We start from the raw sequence: 22,684 nt of genomic DNA on the forward strand, positions 1-22,684 counted from the left end.
AAGCATCAACTGGCAGATAAGCCACTGTCACAGTCCACAAATCTCAGCCCTGGCGCATAGTTGCCTTTGGTTCTTCATTACTTAGCTTATGTATTCTGTCTATGGTCAGTGTTTGTGCTGACCTAAAGTTCTCAGAGCAGCGTCGGTAGATGGAGGAGAATCTCAAGTTCCTGCCACCGACAGCTTCTTGGTCTCGGACAAAGGAGAGGAAACTCGGAGTATCCTTAAGATCATTTCCTCTAGGTGCTGAACATTTTAAGGGCATTTTAACTTCTATGTGTGGCTTTGCTTTCACTAGCTTCTTCCATTGCTTAGCAGAAGGCTTTTGTTTTGGTTTCATTTCCATGCTATGCCTTTCTTCAAAGTGGGCTGGGGCCTGGAGCACTTTCTACTCGAAGCTTCCCCAAAGGCAAGGACTGTCCAAATGGATTAATCTCCCACAAGTAGACTGTCCCTCCTTTATTCAAATACAGACACAGTCTCATACGATTGCTCGAAGTCTTGAGGGACAAAAGCCATTTCACAACCGTCTGGTGCAGGGTTTGGATGAACTCTATTCAATACGGTATTGATTTTTGCAATACCTGAATATGGATTTCTCAATTTTTCCTGTTGGTTACAAACAGGATTCTGACACCACAGTGACAGTTAGTAGACCATAACATGTCCCAGACAACTGACTGAAGTATGTACAAATATTACACTAAGGTCATAGATGTAGGGAAACGTAATGATTAAGACATTTTTGAAAATTATGGAGAAAGAAAAATCAAGGAAATTCCCAACATAACAGAAAACATGAGTATCCCCTTACTCTAACACAGTTAGAAAAATCTAAAGATGAAACCAACGGGAGGTGCTTAGACTAGCCATCTCTATGGTAGGTTACACAATAACCAATATATGGTGGGTAGGATGCATGCATTTTACCTTGAGGATAGTGCTATTACAATGTTAATGAAGGATTCCCTGCCAGATGAAAGAACAATTGAAAACATGTGAATATATAAAAAACAAATAATCAAAGGCTGGAGAAATAAAAAAGAAAGAATGAAATGAGTTACCCCATTTTGTTGGGATAAAATTAAAACCCACAATTAGACTTAAGTGCATACAATGAACAATATTGACAACACAACAGAAATTCAAATTGGCAAACATCAAATCCCCTGTTTGTAATCTTTTGACTTTGGGGCAGCATGGCTCAAAATCCATCTGGTGGAAATAGAAGTGTTGGCTAAAAAAGAAAGAAGGGGAGGAGTAAAGCATTGTTTTGAGATGATGTAAAAGGTAAAATGACCAACCTAACATTGATGTCCCTGTGTACCTCCTCCTTTAAAACCGCAGTCTCGCCCCATCTATTCTCCCGTGACCTTTCACTGTCATCTTAAAGTTTTCCATAGTGTGTCTCTTACCATTAAACTTTCATCTACTCTTCACACCCTTACAGGGTTGTGAAAGCTAGCACTCATGGGCACAGGAATAGTGACACTGTGGTAGCAATCTAATTTTCCAGAAGATGGTTGCATTTTCTTTAGTTCTTGTATGCTTTATCCATCATGCTTAATTCAGCACCCTTTCACAGGTGCACTGCATTTTCATCAGTTTTACTACATGGCTATTGTTAACCTATAGTTTGATTTATGATATGATAATTTATATAGCGCCTCTGCACAATGTGTTTCAAAGCGCTTCAAGGCAAGTGAGGGAACAAGGGAAAATACAATGACATTCTTACAGGCCATGAACAGTAAGGATGTGAAATTAACTATCGCACTCGGCCTGACGACATTTCAGATAGTGCAAGAGCTAAGACATAGATAAGGAAGGGAGGGGGAGAGTGGGAAGAAAATGGAAACAGACAGGCGACTAGCGTACTATCCCTGACAACATTTCTGGTAGAGCCGGGGAAAAACAAAAGGCGAGGGAGAGGGGTGCAGAAAGAGAGGAGAGGAACAAAACAAGCGACTATCAATCTAGGCCTGACAACATTTCAGATAGTGCTGGAGGGGAGGTGGGGAGGAAATAAACAGTAATGGGAGGGTGGAGAAAACAGACGAGGTTGCTATCATATTAGGTCCAGGGACAATTCTGATAGAGTAAGTGCATGGAAGAAAGTAAGGGGAGGAGATAGGAAAAGGGAGAAGGGAAAGGAGGAGAGAACAGAGTAAGCAGTCAAAAAGAGTGGAGAAGCAAGAGTGGAGACCGAATACAATTGCAGAAGTCAGTAGTAACACATAATGTTGCAAGCCAGGATACAAAATGGAGATGGGAACAGCATGATTCAGGGCCACCATGAGTACAAGATGCAAAGGAAGTCCAGCATGAGAGTGGAGAAAGAGTGACGCACCGTGAATGAATGAAGTCCATAAAAGTCAAATCCAGCATTGGCCACAAGACGGTGATGGTGAAACCAGAATGTATCAGTACAGACTCCTGCAGACGTAGCCTGGAGGAGGTTGAGGGGGAGCAGGGTAGAAGAATCAAGCAAAACAGGCAACACCTGTGTGCGAGAAGGGGGGGGGGTCAAGGGAACAACACAGGGGGACCAGCGGGGGTGGCGATGGCCTGTGGGGCAGAGGGGGTAACAAATGTTGGTGCATGCTTAACTGCTGTCTGAGCAGGGGGTCGGGCCCTGGGTCCTCCTGGTCCGAACAGGTCCAAACCGGAATTGCCCTTTTCTTCATCCACCCTTCACTGCAGACGCCCGGCAAGAGACGCCCTTGATCTAATAGTTAAGAGCTGGAAGGAAGAGGCAGGGCTAAGAAGGTGGTTGGTGCATAGACCAGGTGACCTAGATCCACTTGCACCTGCTCCCCAACTTCTAATTTATGCATTCATTAGATCGGAAGGATGCAGACTGATAACCCTTTCAATAATGTTTGATTAGTCTGAGCATTGTACATGTTTTAGCACGTGATTAACTGAGCATAAGCTAGACACACTTGCTATATTGAACCGGATTCCTAAGGTTCCCAAAAACAAAGATGTAGCACTTTTGTTGAAAAACAGAAAGTCACTAAGCCTTCATTTTCCTCAAAGAATCAGATTCCATTACAATTACAAAATAACAATTCATATATATTCATCACCATGCTACTTAGCTGCTTGATTGTGGAGTAAAAAGATGCATGAAACCAATCACATTTGGGTAATTGTCAAGTCAGTTGCTTCATAGGAGATGGTAACATCAGAAAATAAATCAGATAATTGCATAAAAAAACCAAAAGTAAAGACTTACATGTCCACCCATGGATATGCCAGTCATGCCTAGAGGGCCATAACCTTCTCTTTCCAACCAATTTAAGAGAGCAGCAGATTCCAAAACTAAAGCTCCTCCCATAACAAAGAGGTCCGAAACATTTTTCAAACTCGATCTCCTGTCATCCACAAACAAAAGAAAAGACATTGGCTAACCACAGAATTTAACAACAAATTCAAAGCATAGCTTAAAAAACAGTGTTCAACAATATTTGAGAATCCTTGTTGTTCAATGTCATCGATTATTTTGTAAACTTATCTTCAGGCAGGAATACCAAAGGAGACCCTTTCTAATTTTTAGCAACACGCATTTGTTATAATGCACGTAACCATTAATTTCATGAAAATGTGATATCTTTTTAAAAATGAACATGAAACAACTATGTGTACCTGAAATTTGCTCACAATTGTTTCTCATTCTCAAGGATTGTACTGTATGAGCTAAACGTTTCTATATCTTCTTAACTATGCAGTAAAACAACTCTTATAATGTTACTTTCCCAATTCTCCTGGATTGTATTTTCTTCTTGGACAGAGTACATCCCTTTATATATCACAAGTGTCAGGCTAGACTCTACAGAGAGTTTGTCCAACTTCCCATCTTTTCCAACAGGAGTAGCGGGTCATCAGAGAAAGGGTTGGTCTGTTCGCTACCCGATGTGCCTCCCTGTGGGTGGTGAAGGTGGGATCCTTAGGGTCCGCTACTTGTCAGGAGATAGTCAGAGTCCCCACACCTGGGATGGAATCTGGAGAGACTGCAACCAACACCCTTGTATTCCCTTGTGTCCCAAACAGTAAGCAAGACATATTGTCACATCTTGGGATTCCTCTTTTTTTTGTAAAATCTGTTTTTTATTTTAAAGTTAAATACGGACACACATGAATCTTGTAGAATATTAAAGTCTCAGGGTGAGGCACATTTTCCAGACTTTACAAGTTTCAATAATTCTAAACTTCAAACCCTCCCCAATCACATTGTGGTTAGACATCTACCTCTCTTCCCACCCTCCTCCCCACTCCCTGATGTGCTCGGGTGTCATTGGTATCGATAAGCAATATATCAAAAACCTTTCATGATACTATAATTAGCATGTTTCTCCGCATTGACTCGGTATGAGGCCTGAGTGATGATATTCTCTGTGATCAGTACTGATTTGTCAGTAAGAGTTTACAGGTTTTCGGGGTATTTTCTTTAATATACCATATCAACAAATTTGTGTGTATTATGGGACACGAACATTGCCAAACGCCCGAATCTGCTCACACATCAAGACACCACGCTCCCCAGCCCGCCCCAACACCTTCGCCTGCGTGGTCTTTCTCACAGGTCCCACCTGAATTCTGAGAATCTCCCCCCTCTGTCAGTTAATGCCAGTTCATCCCCAAGAAGAGGTAAAGGAAAGGAGAAGAGAAAGAAAAGGGATGAAGTGGACAGAACAGGTAACTCATATGTGTGGTTCTAGATCCCAATATCACTCCATCTTTGCAGCGTCTATCATTGGTTGCCGTTTGAAAGTGGCGAATTCTAATAGGCATGTTTTCGAGAGGAGTGCATCCCACTCTGCAGTGGTGGGTCGGGAGTTTGTCTTCCAGTGAATATCCAGTAATTTGCGTGCTGTAAAGAGCATCAGTCCTGTGAGTTTGCAAGTCAGTGCATCAGTATGCCATTCATTACCATCTACACCAAATAGCATAGGGTCGGGGGTACATTAATATCAGCCCCATCTATGTCTGAAATCTGCTGGTGCAGCATGCGCCAGACTGGAGTGAGATCCGGGCATGACCACATCACATGTCCCATGGTGCCTATTCTGCTGCAGCCGCTCCAACATGTCACCGTGGGGGACAGGCTCATTCTAAAGAGCTTAGTCGGGGTGTAGCACATGCGTTGTATTATTTTGAATAGGATTTCACTGTTTTTGCGATTCAGAGAGACTGACAGGATTTCAATAAAATAGTTCTGTATATCTGCGGTGTCAATCAATATACCCAAGTCTTCTGTCCATGATGTCGCAAAGATGTGGTTCCTGCTTGTATTATTGGGAATCAACATATTATTTCTAATTTGCATGGGGCTGGGGGGAGGGGGGTTTGGCGAGAGGTTCCTCGATGTATGTTTGAGGATTGTGGTCTGTATTGTGTGATAGCGGAGCCAGTCACCCCGCTCCAGGCCCAGTAAGTGCCGTGCTGCTTGAAATTGTAGTAGACTCTCCCCCTCGCTGATGTCAATAATCTTCATATTCGCCCATTCTAAATCTTTTCTAGGGTGTATTTTTTGTATAAGCCCATATGACAGCACTGCTCGGATGCTTGACCACGATGGTGCCTTCTGTATTGATATCGCTTGTGTGGAGCATAGCCAGTACTATTGCTTAATTGTCGCTCCTAAAATCGGGTGTAGCTTGATTTGTGATGGGAGTCTGGTCAGAGGGAGGGCCATCATTTCTATAGGGGACAATGGGGCTCATCAGGACCAGTTCCATGACCCTCCAGCTGGTATTATCACTTGTATTCAACCAGCGTTTTACCTAGTTGACCTGGGCTGCCTGGTAGTAGGCTTTCAATGATGGTACTGCCAATACACCGTCCATATTAGCCGCCTGCAGTACACTGAGGCGAACCCGTGCCTTTTTCCATTTCCATATAAATTTAGCGATAGCCTTGTCCAGTTCCCTAAACATTTTAGGTGAGGGGCTGACAGGCAGCATCATAGCGATATATGCCAGTTTTGGTAGGGAGTTCATCTTCAGGGCATTGATTCTACCGGTCAGGGAGAGAGCTAATGTATGCCATCTTTCCACATCTGAGCTGATCTTATCTAGAACCTGTGGGTAGATCAAATCCTGGAGCTCGCAGAGGGAAGCGCAGATATTTATTCCCAGATATTTCATATGATGTGTCTACAGTGTGAAAGGGGCTTTCCCTCTGGGATCCCAATGGATATCTTGCCTTAAAGGTAAAACCTCTTATTTGCTCCAGTTTATCTTATATCCTGCCCTGGGCCGAATTCCTGTAGTAGGGTCGGTATGTATGGGAGGTATGTAGGGCCATTGTTTACATATAAGAGCAGATTGTCCGCGTACAGGGAGACAGTGCTTTTCTGTACCCTGGCAGATGCCCGTCCATCTGGGGTCGCTGCGTGGTTTGATAGCGATTGGTTCTATGGAAAGCACATACAAGAGGGGCAATAGTGGACACTACTGACGCGTTCCAGACAGAAGATTGAATGGGGGGAGGCAATACAGTTAGTGACTACTGAGGCCATAGGGCTGGTATACAGCAATTTGATCAGCTGTATGAGATGCGGGGGGAAAGCCATATCTCGATAGGACGAGGAACATTAACTCCCATTGTACTTTGTTGAAAGCTTTCTCTGCATCAACAGTGAGAATCACATCCTCCAACTCTCAATTTCCAGCTAATATATGCAGTAGTCTACGTATATTATCGCTAGAATGTCTATTGCCAATAAAGCCAGTTTGGTCTTTATGCAGATATGGGAGGATAATTCCTATCCACTGCACCAAGCATTTCGCTAGTATCTTGGCGTTAGAGTTGATCAGCGATATTGCCCGAAACGAGCTGCAAGCATCTTGGTTGCGGCCTCCTTTTTGGAAGACTACTATATTTGCTGATAACACTGATCGTGGTAATTGCCCTTGGTCATTTGCCACCTCCAGTTTGGGTGCCATCGCATCTCTCATAGTTTTATCAAAATCAATGGGGATCGGATCCCGTCCGGTCCCAACGCCTTCCCTGCGCGCGATATTTCTGAGGCTCTAATGGGGGCGTCAAGGTCGTCATCTGAGCAATGGGTATCTGGGGTAGGGTCACAGAGTCAAGGAATTCCTTCATGTTCTGAGTTGAGCAAGAGCCTGAGGCTGTATATAGTTCTTGATAGGATTCCGCGAATCGAGCATTGATATGGTCGTCTCCGACCAGTAGGAGACCACAGGCACCCCTAATGGAGGTAATCATTTGCGTAGCCTGTCTGTTTTATTGCCAGCGCCATAATATGCAACGGTCGATTGCTCTCCAAATAATATGCCTGGGACCAGCTCATGAAGGATTGCTGTGCCCTCGTGGCGGACAGTTGTTTAATCTGGGACTGTTTGTGTCATCGTTCATTCAGGTTTTTTTTAGTTCTTCCGTCAGTTGAGCTTCTTTCTTTCCCCAGGCCTCAAGTTTATACGACCAGCGTGATATGAAATGGACTTGAAGGCATCCCAACATTTATAAGGAGAATATCCTGGGGTGAGATTTGATTCCCAAAAGATGTCAATGTCTTCCTCTAGGTGAGCAATGATATCTGGGTATTTGAGGATTTGTAAATTGGGGCGCCAGGTCGCGGTTCTGCATATCGTGTCTGGCAGCAATATGCGCAGGAGTATAGGGGCATGGTCTGAAAGGGTGGGAGGATCGCACAGTCCGTGGCTATGTGTAGCATGTTGGCGGACGTCATCCAATAGTCTATTCGAGAGTAACTATGAGGTTGATGAGAGTAAACTGTATAGTCCTGGCAACTTCCATGCATATGTCACCATATGTCTTTTAGTCATAAGTCGTTCATCAGCGCTTGAAGAGCTAGCCGTTTTCTTAAAATAGTGGGATTGCTGGGGGTGGTGCTCCGCGATCTTTGGCAGGGTCAAGAGCAACGTTTAAGTCTCCGCCCACGATAGTTAAGTTCCCCATATATTGTGCACATGCTGTCAATGTATGTGTTGACTGCCTGTCGGTCGTGGGGGCATATACATATATTAAGTAAAGAGATGGGGTTATGACAGACCTTGGACAAGAACATATCTTCCCTCCCCATCGCTGCTGATTTTCTGTATATGGAACAGGACGCGTTTATGGATCAGAATAGAGACCCCCCTCTTTCCTTGGCATGGTGAATGAGCTGCTAATCCCACCCATCCGTGTTCTAATTTTTGTTTAGGTGGGTTTCTTGCAGAAATATAATGTCCCCTTAAAGATCCCTCATATTGTTCAGCATTCATCTACATTTTATTGGGTGTCCAAACCCCTGAATATTAAGGGTCATCAACGTGATCTCAGCCATGTTGCGTTAATGCAGAAATTCCTGCCGCGGGATCGCGAAGGGTCCACCCGGAGCAGTTTCATTTTTGGGTTTGTAGTGATTGAGCATCTCAGTAATTGTAATCCCAAAATATCTAACATTCAAATCCAAATCAAGAACTTTGGGAAGGCCAACCATAAAGCACTTTCCCAATTCTTGGCCAAAGAGCCCATATATGGGGTTTGCAGGTGCAGAACAAATGGTTGTGGCCCGTCCCCACATATTATGGTAGTTCCATGGGTTTATCCATAAAGAGTTCACCTGCCGGGGCAACTGATGGCGGCAGGTGACGAAGGTTGCAGTAATAAATTATATGAAATGATATACTTCACTTGTCACTATAAGAAGCGCATGAAGTACAACCCATGTCCAAAGTTTAGAGGTCCGCGGTGTTCGGTATTCCATATCCAGCGTTCTGTGTTCAGCCTTCTGACTCCAGTTAGTGGAGTGTTTGCTGGGTATTTCCATAATGTCTCTCACGGATGTATAGAGGTCAAATTGAGATAGCGATTTACCCTTGGTGACGGTACCTTTGTACATACTGTTGGTGAGCCTATGCTGTCTCCCTATTCATCCGGTTGGTTATTTTCTTCGGGGTCCAAGCCACAGGGCCCTCTGCCTGCTTTTTGCCACTTTCCCCTTGTTTGCTGTTGACCTGGAAGGGGTGGAGAGGGATGGTCTATTCGTTTGGGCCCTGTAGCCATCTGTTCAAAGTCTGTTGTCACCAGATTCTGTTGTTGCAAGAAAAGCAATGCTGTCTCGGGGTCTTCAAAGAAGTGCCATTGCTTATCCAGTTGGATCCACCATATTTTCGTGAATTCAAAGTAGTGCCTGTGATCGGTGGTCTTGAGTGCTTTGAATATTGGGTTAAAGCCCTTTCGTCATCTGGACACCTCCAGTGATTAGTCGTCGTAGATCCTGATGTCGGTTGCCCCGATGCGTATCGTAGTCGCGGCTCTATAAGCCTTCAGGATGGCCATCTTGTGTTGAAAGTTCAAGAGCGCATGGTGATTATGCGCGGGCGGTCTCCTGATGCGGATTTAGGTATAGGGGCTCGAACTCTATCGATTAAGTGGTCTTGTGCATAGTCTATGTGAAGCGTATCTCGGAAAAGGTTATACACAAAGGATTTCAGGTCTGCTCCTTCCATATTTTCCAGGATGCTGACCACGCTAAGATTATTTTGATGAGATCCCTTTTCCTGATCCTCAATTTTCTCTCCTAGTCTTTGAACTTCTCTGATGACCCCATCGAAATCTGTTGCTGTCGTAGCATGGTTGTCTTCTAACACGCTGATGCGTTGTTTGTTATCAGTCGTTCTCTCTGCTTGTGCGGTTAGACGAGTCTGAACATCCTGGAGGTCTCGCTTAATATCTTGAACAGTCACATTCATTTCCTGGGTTTGTTGGCCAATTATCCTCATCTCGGCCAATATAGTTTGAAGTTGAGTCTGGACATCCATTTCTGGTCTGTTCCTATTGGATTGTCTTGGTGGATTGCCGGGTAAAGCAGTGGCAGGTGTGTGTTCCAGGCCTTGGGTTGGTTCACTCTAACATGCCTACAACTATCATTGGGTTACTAGTTGCCTCTTAAGTTTATAGAAGGGAGGGGCACTGATTGGTACACATGTGTGTGCAGTGTATAGCGTAAGCCGTTAGCTATGATCGGATATCCCCAGGTGGGTAGTAAGCAACCAGGAAGGCCAGTCGTTATCCAATGGCTTCTTAAGATGGTGCCTCCAAGGAGATCGATATATTGCCAGATACGAGTCTGTGGGATGCGTGGGGTGTGGCCCCGCCAGTGGTGCGTCAGGGAGAGCGCACCCAGATTTAATTTTAATGGCGGTATGAGCTCTCCTCAATTGCGCCATCTGTATGCCCCCCTCCGTGTGAGTGCGTTGTTACTCACCACTTGTTTCTCCAGCATCTGGCCGGATCAGGTTGCTCTTCTCTTCTTTATGCAGAGCCCATCTGCAATCTGAAAGGCACTAAGGGGGGCATAATAGTCAGCTTGACGGGGCCACGGGTGTGTGCACGCCGATCTGCTGCGTCGCCTCCCCTGTGTCTTAGGTTTGTTGTGCCTGCGTGCCAGCTGCCGGTTGGTCCACCCTCCCCACGGCCTTACAGGTCTTGGCTTCGGGTCCGGGGGTTACCCTCCTGAGTTTCAGCAGCAGTCGCCTCTGCAATCTGCTGTGTTCCACTTATAGTGTGGAAGCAACACCTGCTTTATGTTGGGCAGGAGGTTCTCCGGGGGCCGGCTCTCGTTGGCCACAAACGTGGGATCATAGGGTGGCGCCGGTCTAACAGCTTGTGGCGAGCGTTCTGAGAACTAGTTGCGATTTCTCACATTCGCGTGACTCCCATCAGTCTGTGGGTGAGGAGGGAGGTTCTCCAGGCTGTAGCCGTGTGCCATCTCCATCGGCAAGCAATGTCCGTATTAAAGGAGTTGGGAGACGTTCCGGCACAGGCTGCAGTTCATGCTGAGCACCGCAACGCTGGTCCCCATACATGCAGGCTCGCCATACTTATAAGTGATATTTGTTGGTTGCAATTGTTTAATCGTTCAGCATCTGAGCGAACGAGGCGGCGTGAAGGGATTTACTTCCGTCTTTGCCAGAGCTTTGTCAACCCGCAGCCATCTTACTCAGGCTCTCGAGCGCAACCTCACACATCTTAGGATTCTGATGCAGAAAGTGATAGTTGATACACTGAAGAATCAATGTCTTCTAAATTCTCCTGCAAGAAGGGGAGTACCAATTCTGCTGGAGCGTGACTCAGTGGCACCCAGACACCTCCACAAAATCACAGAAGAGTCTTAACAGGGAGAGTCTGAAGAAAAAGACATACCTGCATAGTGCATCCACAGTCTGGTCAGGGTTGGAAGATGAACTGTGCAATGGTGCATACCACGATAGGGAGAAATATAAGATACCACTGGCAACCGCAACATGCTTGAATGCCTCACAAAGCTCAATAAGGAGTAATCAAAACCCTCAAGTGATTAGGATATATGAACACAAACTGATGAGAATTTACTATCATAAAGGGTATAACCAATTGGATGTATGGATTCAAACCCAAAGATGACCGACTATTAGGAGAGAGGGGGAGATTGCGGGCCATTGGGAAGAGTGTAAATAAGGGGAGGCAAAGCAAAATCAGGGAGAGTGTCCCAAGGGATACTGACCTTTCCAGACCTACTTACTTGCACTCAGGGAAGAGCCAACCGGAGAAAGGTCACATTAAACAGGTTAATTTGTGGTCTCTACTCTCTATGCCTTCTCTACTCCCTCGAGATTCAGACATATGTAGTTTTTCATAATACTGCCCTAATTCCTCAGCGGTCCACAGTTTACCATTCATGGTATGTCCATAAGTTTCCTGCATGCTTGTTACACTTAAAGAGTTCCATTGACACCTTAATCTCCATACAAACAGTTTATGTGCCTTTTACCCCCTTCTTGTAGCATTTTTGTCAGAGAAATCTCAATTTCCATTCTGTCTCTTCCAAAAGGAGTGCATTGAGCTTGGCTTTGCTTAAGTTCTTTTACTAGCTCATCATTGTTCCCCTCTATTAATCTTATTTTGAAGATCGCCAATTTATCCAACTTTTGCTTCTCTGATCTTTTGTTCCTCTTATCTAAGCGCTTCTATTTTTATCATGCCCTATCTTGTTGTTTTAAACCTTCTGATGGTGCTGCATTGCTTACCTCTCCTTTATTGTTGATTTCCAAGTATTCTCGCATTTTATCTGAGTGTGCTGTTCTAGATTATCAGCATCTCTGTTGCTGATGTTCGAAGTTCACATGAGCCATGTGTTGCAGATTTGTTGCATACTCAGTGTTGGTGCAAACAGTTGGCAACTTCTACCTTGCCCCAGGCCCTACTGCCTCAGGAAATTATCTCGGCACCAGATTATGGCACTCTGCTAACCTGCTAGAATCTGAAGCTCTGTTCTAAGATCTACAAGAGTCCAAACAGCATCTACTTTCTGACGCCACTTCCAGCTGAATTCCAGGCACTAAACATTAAGAGCAGCACTCTGTCCCACAGTTCTTAATCACTGTGTGCTTTAGGGACCGGATAATCACTGCAAGGTTCCTTTCGTGGACCCTCTAGTCATCAATAGCATTTGGTCCACTCCTGCAAGGTGTCACCGCCACAGGAATTTGAGCCAGTCTCTTCCGACTGTGGCTCACATGTATTAGACGCTGCCCTCCAGCAGATCAGAGGGTCATGGGCAGGGCATCAATAAGGCCAGTTTTCCACAGACCCAGAAGATGGCAAAGATTGGCTCCAAGGGTTGTATGACAACAAACCTACGCTCAACTCAACATATAACGCAGCATGATCAGCAGCGCCTAGCACTCAGTGACTATGTTCCGAATTCAGAAACGCTCTGCTAGGTCTTTGTTTTGCATGTAAGCACATAAAAGTAACAGTTTCACAAAAAGGTCTGGGAGCCCCTCTACTGAGAACGAACACAGCCAAATAACTTGTTTTATGGGAAGGTGCCCATTCGGGAGGGTCCACAACCACATTTTAGTTCACTGTACCTTTCACAGAGGAGAAATAACCATTTGCATATCAGTCTTTGTCCCACCCACAAGGTCAGTCCAGCACCAAAATGCAACCCCAGACATGTGTTATTTGAAAATAAAAACAAATTGAAGAAAAGTGCATATTAAACACGAAATGATTAACTTAAAATGGCTGAAAAGCAAAAAACCAATGATGGGAATTGGCTATGGTCTATCCCTTAAACATTGGTAATACTGAGTGATCAGAAATGGGAGAAGTGCATACATCTGCATACTGTGTGAAACAATGATAATAAGCTGTTGATTGCATCACACTTTTCATGGTTTCTTCAGCCTTGATTATTCCATTTAAAAAACAAGAGTAGATTATTTAGGCTCATATTACTGTGCATGCTGCTAGCAACAGTCAACAGGCTACCACCCAGGATAGGGAAAATAAAGCTTCAATCATACTTTCTCTGCATCCTGTTACTATAAGAATTTATATAAGGCAGATTGATTTACTATGCGAGTACTGAACGTTTCATGTCATCTCTATAAAACTGTAATCCACAGGAGGTGGATTCCCAGAGTACATTTTTTTTCTCTATTTGCAGCACTGGTCATGGACGCCGTCTTCTCTTTTCAGCCACCGTAACTCCAGGACAGACAGTCCTCTAGTAATCTGACTCTAGACCAGTATCTGCACAGTTGGGCTGTATCACAGTCTTATGATATATGATGTGGCATTCATAACGCGCCTGTGCACAAATGCTTCTAGTCGTGACGAGATAAGGAGGGGGGGAAACAAGGGAGGACAAAATAACGATCTTACTAGGTCTTGTGACATTCAGATTGCGCAAGTGCAGCGAAGAGGGAATGGGAGAAGTGCTGGGAGGAGGGGAAGTGCAGTTAACTCACAAGTGCAGCCTGTTGGGGAGAATTCTCTGTAAAGGCTAATTTCCCAAACCTAGTGCGTCCCCCAGCAGCTTTGCTGGATTTTGTGGGGTTTATTTTTTTTCTCCTGCTAAGAGTGAGAGTCTTTCTCCCACTCTTAGACATGATTTCAGGTATTCCTTTGACTTTGAATGTGTTTTATGGGCTATGGGGTCATTTACCCCAAAGGACTTCATGTGTTTGTGGTATGTGGGTTACACAGCACCCTCCGTGCCGTAACCCAGGGGTGTCATAGCGACCCCCAAACATAGACTCCATACCCTGGGACTGACTACTGTCTCCCGGGGCATGTAAAGTCACCATTGGCTTTACTAGTCCCAAATTATGAACAAAAACCAGTACAAACCATCATATTGTGGACATACTGGTCGGGGCAATTCGAATGCCCCGGGGCCTGTTGTTCAAGGGGGCACGTCTCCGTCCACCCTGATCCGAGTTTTGGCTGGTGGCAGTGGATACTACTTTTTATATTCGACCGCGAATATTTTCCTATGGGATTTTCCCATTGTTCGAGGCTACCACTTTTTAATATAGCCTCGAACATACCGCTGGTTTATTAAATCAATATTAAATCACTGGTTGGTCATTTTTGACGAAACTCGGTTCCAAAATGGCATTTGTGTTCGTTTGTGACTCCAACCCAAGTCGGGCCCTTTGTTCCACGTTTTGGTGGGCTTTCTCCACAGAAGCCTCCAAAAGTGGTGCCACTCTGTCTGGGTACCAGAGGGGGTGTGGGAGGGGGTTTAAGCACCCTGGACTGAGTTGCCTTGGCAACTCAAGTCGCACTCTTGTGTGATTGGCCCAAGTGGTGAGCCGCCCAGCTCACCACTTAGCATGTTTGACAGCTAGGCTGAATGAATGGGGATTTGCTGCATAAAAGCAGGGCTTTGGGGACTGGAACTTCAGAAGTCGCCACAGGACCTAAAGAATCCGAAGAGGGAGAAGCCGAGCCGACCTGCAACGACGACACCACCGGTGGAGCCCTGCTGAACCATCTCACCACTTTTCCCGACGACAGAAGAGATCTGCAGTCCGGAGAGTCTCCTTCCTTTGACTGGTGGGGATAACCAGTTTGCCAGTCTTTTCGCCTTCGCGGATCATCTTGTGGCCGCCTTGCCTGTGCCAAGCACCCCGGCAACCGGGATACCACGGTTTCTCCACCCCCGCGAATAAAAGGGTCGTACCTTTTAACCGGACAACTCCGCGGCTGGTTTCTTCCCTGGCAGTGCAACGACCTTCAGCTTTCCTCCATGTCGAGACCATCTCTTCCTCTGGACGACACCGTGACTTGCACCTGCTGCCAGGAACAACTGCCCCTGCTGGAGGATCCTCTCCATTTTGAAGGTAAGGTGTCCGCCTGGCCTCCCTCGCAACGGTCTGTGTGGGGTCACTCTTAAAGCTTCCACTTACCACTTCGGTTGGTCCTAGGCTGGCTAACTGTACTTTTCGGAGCTGAACTAATTATTTTCTGAACTCCCTGAAAGACTTTTAAAACTGTGGGATTGTTAGGGACAATTCTCTCTTTAGGCTGAATTTCCGAACCTAGTGAGTCCCCCAGCAGCTTTGCTGGATTTCTGGAGTTTGTTTTTTTCTCCTGCCAAGAGTGAGACTCTTTTTTCCCACTCTTGGACATGATTTATGGTGTTCCTTTGACTGTTAATGTGTTTTATGGGCTATGGGGTCCTTTACTCCATAGGGTCTCATGTGTTTTTACTATGTGTGTTACACAGCACCCTCCGTGCAGTAACACAAGGGGGGGTGTCATAGTGACACCCCACCGTAGACTCCATACCCTGGGACTGACTACTGTCTCCCAGGGCATGTAAAGTCACCATTGGCTTTACTAGTCCCAAATTATTAACAGGAACCAGTACAAACCATCATATTGTGGACGTACTGGTCGGGGAAATTTGATTGCCCCGGGGTCTGTTAGTCGAGGGGGCACGTCTCCATCCCCCCTGATCGAGTTTTGGCTGGTGGCAGTGGAAACTACTTTTTGTATTCGACCGCGAATATTTCCCTATGGGATTTTCCCATTGTTCGAGGCTACCAACTTTATTTAATTTTCATAGCCTCGAACATACCGCCGGTTTAATTAATATTAATTCTCTGGTTGGTATTTTTTGCCAAGACTCGATTCTAAAATGGCGTTTGTGTTCTCTTCTGTGACTCCAACCCAAGTCGAGCCCTTTGTTCCACTTTTTGGCGGGATTCTCAACAGAAGCCTCCAAAAGTGGTGCCACTCTGTGTGGGTACCACAGGGGGTGTTGGAGGGGGTTTAGGCACCCTGGACTGAGTTACCTTGGTAGCTCAAGTCACACTCTTGTGTGATTGGCCCAAGTGGTGAGCCGGCCAGCTCACCACTTAGCATGTTTGATTGATAGCTAGGCTGAGTGAATGGGGGTATGCTGCATAAAAGCAGGGCTTTGGGGACTGGAACTTCAGAAGTCGCCACGGGACCTGAGAATCCGACGAGGGAGAAGCTGAGCCGACCTACCACGACGACACCACCGGTGGAGGCCTGCGGCACCGACTCACCACTTCCCGACGACAGAGAAGATCTCCCGGCTGGAGAGGCTTCTTCCCCTGACTGGTGGGCACAACCAGTTTACCTTTCTTTCTTCGCACCCCAGACCGGTTTGTGGTCGAACAGCCCCTGCCAAGCACCCCGGCGGCCGGATAGCAACTCACCACTGAATCGCGTATCAACGGACCGCTCCTTGTACCCGAGAAACTCTGCGGCTGGTTTCTTCCCTGGCAGCGCAACGGACCCCTGTCTTCCTCCACGACGAGATCCTCTCTTCCCCCGGACGAAGCACCGATTTGCATCCGCTGCCAGGAACAACTGCCCCCGCTGGAGTGTTCTCACCACTTTAAGGTACCATGTCCGCCAGGCCTCCCTTTCTAAAGATTGCTACAAGGTAATAATAAATCCTTAACCTTCTGGACTGCGCTGGCCGCCTTGACCCTCTAACTGGTCCCTTTATTTGATCCAACTCCTTTTTGAACCATTACAAGACTTTTGTGCACTACAACCGTGTGACCTTGGACACATTTCGTTTCGATCCCCTTAAAGCAGATCCGGCCTACTGACTCTGAATTCACGGTTTTACTTTGCCTTCCTCTCTTGTTCTGTTCTTGTAAAAGTGTTGGGATCTGTTTCAATTTGTTCTCTGCTTTTCTCTCCCTTTTTAAAACGAACTATTAGAGTGCCATCTACGTTAAGTGCTCACCGCTGTCTGAAAATAAGTGGGGCTTTACTTAAGACTTGTCTAATATTCTTTTAAGGGAGTGTATATCTTTTAGTGACCGTGTTTTTGAATTGCTTACTATTAGTGCCTGTGTGTTTTTCTAGATGTGGTTTTAAATAAATAATTATACCTCTTTTACACCAAGCCCTGGTCAGTGTTTACTTGTTCTATTGTGTGCTCTTGATCTATTGTGAATACTCTGTATACTGCCTAACTCTTCTTGAGGGAAGTCTGACTGCTCAGCCACAGCTACCAAATGAATCTGTGTGGTACAGACTGTTACCAAGTGGGTTTACTGCCAAACACAAGTAGTCTTAAATCTTTTGGAGTGGTCCCAGAGGGAACTGCACAGGTTTCTGCCTAACAGTGATCTTGGGCGCATTGGTGCTCTGTTCTCTCAAAGAGGGAGCCTGGCCTCTGAACTTTTTGCTCACAAGTAGACTTGACTTTCCTGCCTTGCTGGGTGCTTCTAAAGTATTGTGTTGTGTGCATTTCCTAATGTCTGCCTTTTCCCTCCCTTTTTCTTAACTTATTGGAGTGTCATCTTTAGTTAAGCGCTCACCTCTGTCTGGAAATAAGTGGTGTTAACTAAGACTTGTCTAATAAGGAATAAGGAGGGATGTACCTCTAGTAATAGTGACTGTGTTTAATTTACCTCTTTTTGTGCTAGGGTAAATTACAAGTGTGTCTTTAAATAAATAATTATATACTTTTACACCAAAGCTCTGGTCAGTGTTTGCTTGTACTACTGTGCCTCTGTACCTATTGTGTATACTCTGCATACTGCCTAACTAATCTTGAGAGAAGTCTGACTGCTCGGCCACAGCTACCAGGTAAATCTGGGTGGTACAGACTGCTACCAATTGGGTTTACTGCCAACCACCTGTAGTCCTAAATCTTTTGCAGTGGTCCCTAAGGGAACTGCACAGGTTTCTGCCTAACACAGCCAGCGGGTGGCTCATAAGTGCAGAGAGAAGGGATTGTAGGGTTGCAGATACAGACCCTTAAGTGCTGGGGAGCCCGGAGAGAGTGCAAGGGCAACTGGACATTCAGAAGCCTGGGCCCCTAGTTCAGAGGGTGACCAGGTGAGCAGTGCGCAGAGCAGTCGGGTGCATCAGCAAGGGAGAGGAAGAGAGAAAGCGGAAGCAAACAGGAAGGTCTGGAGTTGCTTCCGGAACCGGAGGTGGTTCTGTTCAGGTTTGAGAGAGGCAGGGAGGCTGTTCCAGAGGGAAGTCCCAACCGAGGAGATGGATCTGTCCCAAACTCTGCTTGGAGAAACGTCTGACCCTCAGAGTTGGAGGTGGATGAGCGGAGAGCTTGAGAAGGAAGATGTTTTGGAAGAGAAAGTTGGAGGTAGAGCGATCCCAGGCCCCAGAAAGACTTGCGGACGATGCACAGTGACTTGAACAACTCTATCCTTGCAGCCACGGGGATCCAGTGAAGAGATTTCAGAGCTGGAGAGACACAATCCCTCGGCTTGAGGCCAAGGAAAGGTCTTGCAGTCCTGTTCTGGATAAGTTGTAAAGGTTGAAGAAAAGAGGCAGGAAGATTTAGAAAGAGGCTGTTGCAATAGTCCAGCCTAGAGGGGACACGAGCTCTGGAGACAGTGAGCTTGAGGAAAAGTGAGAAAAGGAAGAATACCTCTGAGGAGGTGCAGCTGATAGTTTGACTTCTTAGAGATGTCAGAGATGTGAGGAGAGAAGGAGAGGGTGGGGTTGAAGATGACACCAGGGTTCTTAGCCTCACAGGAAGGAGCAGGAAGAGGGCCCAGAGTGGGCGGCCAGAGGGAGAGAGAGAGAGAGGAAAGGAGGGAGCAGGTGTCCCAATGAGGAGGATCTCAGTCTTACTGTTATTAAGGCAGAGATCATTGGTGGCACACCATTCCTGTATTGCGGCCGGACAGTCTGGTATGAGAGAAGAAGCAGAGGTGGCTGAGAGAAGCCTGAAAGAGAGCGGAGTGTCATCTGCATAACATTGAAAATTGGAGTGCAAAGTAGCGATGCAGTGGGCAAGAGGTACCAGGTAGTGGTTGAAGAGCCAGGGAGAGAGGCTAGACCCCTGGGGAACACCACAACTAGAGGGAGAGATAGACGAGAGGAAATAACCCAGTTGGACCTGAGAGGGCTGGTTGGTGGGAAAGGAGGTCGACTAGGCCAGGGCCTGATCCGTAATACCAAGGTTGTCACAGAGACGATTGAGCAGGATGGCATGGTTGACCGTGTCAAAAGCAGAGGATAGATCGAGGAGAATAAGGACAGAAGGGAGATTACAGTCAAGACTGGAGAGCAAGTCTTCACGGGTGTTCAGGAGAGCAGTTTCCATGCTTCGGGCAGCTCTGATCCCAGCCTGGTGGTCATGGAGGCAACCAACAGATTCAGTATGTATATTAAGATGGGAGATGGCCAGCTTTTCCAAGAGTTTGCCCAGGAAAGGAGTGATGGAGTTTGGCCGATAGCCGGAGAGGAAGGATCGGCTGTGGTTCCAGAAATCAGTCAAAGCTGGAGCAAGGGTGTTGATGTGGTCCTTGATAGTTCTGGATGAGCAGGGGAGAACCTGCTTTGATGAGACTTTCATAGATCGGACTTGTCTAGAAACATCGTCAGGGGAAGGAGGAGAAAGGAGGAACAGGGAGGCCTCAGCCGGGCCAGGAGTGGTAGAGGAGGAGGAAGAGAAGGTACAGGAAGAGAGGGTGGACAGGATGTGCTTAGGTTTCTTAGTGAATTGAGAGGCCAATGCGGTGCAGAGGGCCTGGGAGGGAATAGGAGAGGTAGAGACTGCAGCAGGATTGGCCAGCACCTTGCAGATTTCGAAAGGTTTGGTTGAGTTGTTAGATGCTGCAGAGATGCAGGCTTGGATGTAGGCTCTCTTCTTAGAGAGGACAGAGTCTGTACTTAGTGCCTTTGGAGCATGCGGCAGGCCAGTTTGTCACGGGGTGCGCCTGAGGACCTCCACTTCCTCTCCGCCGCCCTAGACTTGTGTTTAAGGGCAGTGAGGTCTGAATCGTACCAAGAGTTGAACTTGGATTTGGGCTTCAAGCAGAACCTCATGACAGGGGCAATGACATCCAGAGTGCTAGAGATAGAGAGATGAAGGTTAGAGAGGGCTGTGTCAGGGTGTGAGTCAGGCAAATGTGCTGAAGGAGGAGAGAAAGTAGAGGAAAAAGCCTCAACTGACACACGCTTCATGGGTCGGATGACCGAGAAGGTATGCGACAGTGCTGTGGAGTCGGCTTGATCTGCAGGGAAGAGAACGAGGTGGGAAGAAAGGAGAAAGTGATCACTCCAAGAGAGGAGTGGTGAGAGGGTCAGAGAAGGGAAGGTCTTAGTAGATCAAAACATCCAGAGTGTGCCCTGTGGATTGGGTCAGGCCAGAGGGAAGAATAGAGAGAAAGACAGAATCGCAGAGGCTGCGAAAGAGTCCTGAAGAAGGGCTGGTAGCATTTAGGTGGATGTTCAAGTCTCAGAGGAGCAGTTGGGAGGTAGAGACAAGGAGCGAGGAGAGGTCAGCCCACTCAGAGGAAGAGGGTGACCTGGCAAGGCCGCCTTTAGATAGTGCTCATGGTAAGAGAGGCCAGGAGAGATGGAGAGCCTGCAGACCAGGCATTCAAAGGAGGAGTAGTGCTGCATAAGAAGGATAGAAGCAGGGATCCACTCTGGGAAAATCAAGGCTACACTCCCACTGGGACGGTTGGTTCTGGGTTCAGAGAGGATCTTGTAGCCATCGGGAAGGAGAGTGTCAAAACTTGTGACAGAGCTGGATGTAAATCAAGTCTTGGTGATGGAGTACATCCAAATAAAGCTCTTCCAGGGGATGGGTGATGGGAGTGTTTGACAGCTGAACGATAGTCGAGTAGCAGCGATGTGGAGCAGGTTGCCAAATTTGAAGGACTTCCGGGAATGGGTACAAGCCAGAAGTAGACCCTGCAGAAGTGTTGGAGGTGCCAGAGGATGGGCAGAGGAGGAAGCAAGTCTTGCAGAGATATGCGTGAAAGCAGTAACTACTGCTTATTGACAGAGGGACCATGAATCTGCAGAGCGCGGAGATTGGGCTGACATCTTGGCCTGAGCAGACCACAATTCCCGAAACTTTAGTTTTGCAAAAATGACAACTATTTTGCTCCTGTCAATCCTGTTTGTTCCCCTGCTCTCTCCCATGGGCTCCACTCGACAGCTCCCAGTCTACTCATCCCCATTATTCACTCACCTCCCAAACGCCATTCAGGCTGCTCCTCTCTCTCTCTCTCCTATCCACCCAACTCCAACCTCATTTACCCTACTCACTTGTTCATCTAATCCACCAACTACCCCCTCAACCTTTGCACCCCCTTTTTGGCCTCACCTTGGATCTCTGGAATGCCTACGACCTCTGGAAAAAAAACTTCCTTTTTCACAAATCATTTCATTCCCATGAACCCAAAATATCAGTGATGGGTATCACTGAAGCCTGGATTCTACCCAATGGCATTGCCACCCTGAAGTCCTTCACACAACTTTACTTCTTTCTCTCAATCCCCTCGTCTCAGGAAAAAAAGGGATGTTGGTCTCATGACTAGCAAGGACACACCATTAGGACCCCTTCACCTCCCTCATATTTCACTCAACCTCCTTCGAACATTTCTCGTTCAAACTTCCCACTCCCAACCCTTCTACTACCAGTCACACTCAACCTGTGCTCTGATCTTGAACTTTTACTTGAAACACTCCCAGCTGATGTCACTACTGTCATAGAGGGTGACCTCAACACCTCCAATATGTCTAAGACCTAACAGCTCCATCTTGACTGGAATCTCTGACAAATCAGTAGTCAGCCTACATAACCGTTCAACCCACATCTAAGGAAACTATCTCAAATTCCTATCCTCCACCCTGGTCTTACCTGCTCCCACAATTGACACCTTCCCCCTCTGACCCCCCCTCATTCATTTTACTCCCTGATGTTTTGTATTGAGTATTTGGATGTGACAGCAGCAAGGCAGTGAGTTTCAGCCCTATCGAGTGCATTCATCATGTTTGTCTACAGCCTGTCTGTTGTGGGCTTCTAGGTGCTAGATGCTGGCTTTGGTGTAGAGATAAAATTTAATAACTAAGAAGGAACATGTTACTTACCTGTAACTGTTGTTCTCCAGCATAGGTCTGGCATGGATTCACATGCTCATGAATATTCCCCGTCGTCAGGCCAGGAATCCTCGGTAAAGTAAAAATCATTATCACTTTCGTTTCTGATCTGTCTTTCTCAGTAGTAACCAATCACTTGTCTCTGGGTCATACTGCCCCCAGCCAATGACTGCCCTCTACCTAAGCTCCTCCTCTGGCAGCCATCTTCAGATTTGGTAGCACGTAAAGTGGCAGTAGGACCAAGTGAAGAGCGGCAGAGGGGTAGGAGGGAGGGTTCGCATTTGAATCCATACCAGACCCATGCTGGAAAACAACAGTTACAGGTAAGTAACTTGTTCCTTCTCCAACATGGGGTCTGGCATGGATTCACATGCGCATGAATACAATACATAGCAGTACATACATGCACAACCACGGGAGGTGGCAAAGCTCAACATTAAGCATCTATTACCTCCTCACCAGGCCCACCTTCAGGCGAACAGGTTGCGCAGCACTGCCTGGC

General features: G+C 46.6%; 1 protein-coding gene across 6 annotated transcripts in view; it reads right to left on the reverse strand.

The window, feature by feature from the left end:
- Nucleotides 1-22,684, reverse strand: part of ABHD18 (abhydrolase domain containing 18) — a 1,329,419-nt gene that overhangs the window by 549,060 nt on the left and 757,675 nt on the right. For all 6 annotated transcript variants that reach the window (XR_011282243.1, XM_069631098.1, XM_069631095.1 and 3 more), the window contains one exon: nt 3,242-3,380. Coding sequence is in view for 5 of the 6 variants with exons in the window: in XM_069631098.1 (XP_069487199.1) it covers nt 3,242-3,380 (139 nt within the window). In the remaining variant the exon portion in view is untranslated. The remainder of the gene's footprint in view (nt 1-3,241; nt 3,381-22,684) is intronic.

This window comes from Ambystoma mexicanum, chromosome 6q (genome assembly GCF_040938575.1).
Source record: "Ambystoma mexicanum isolate Mex_15411 chromosome 6q, UKY_AmexF1_1, whole genome shotgun sequence".
NCBI lineage: Eukaryota > Metazoa > Chordata > Amphibia > Caudata > Ambystomatidae > Ambystoma > Ambystoma mexicanum.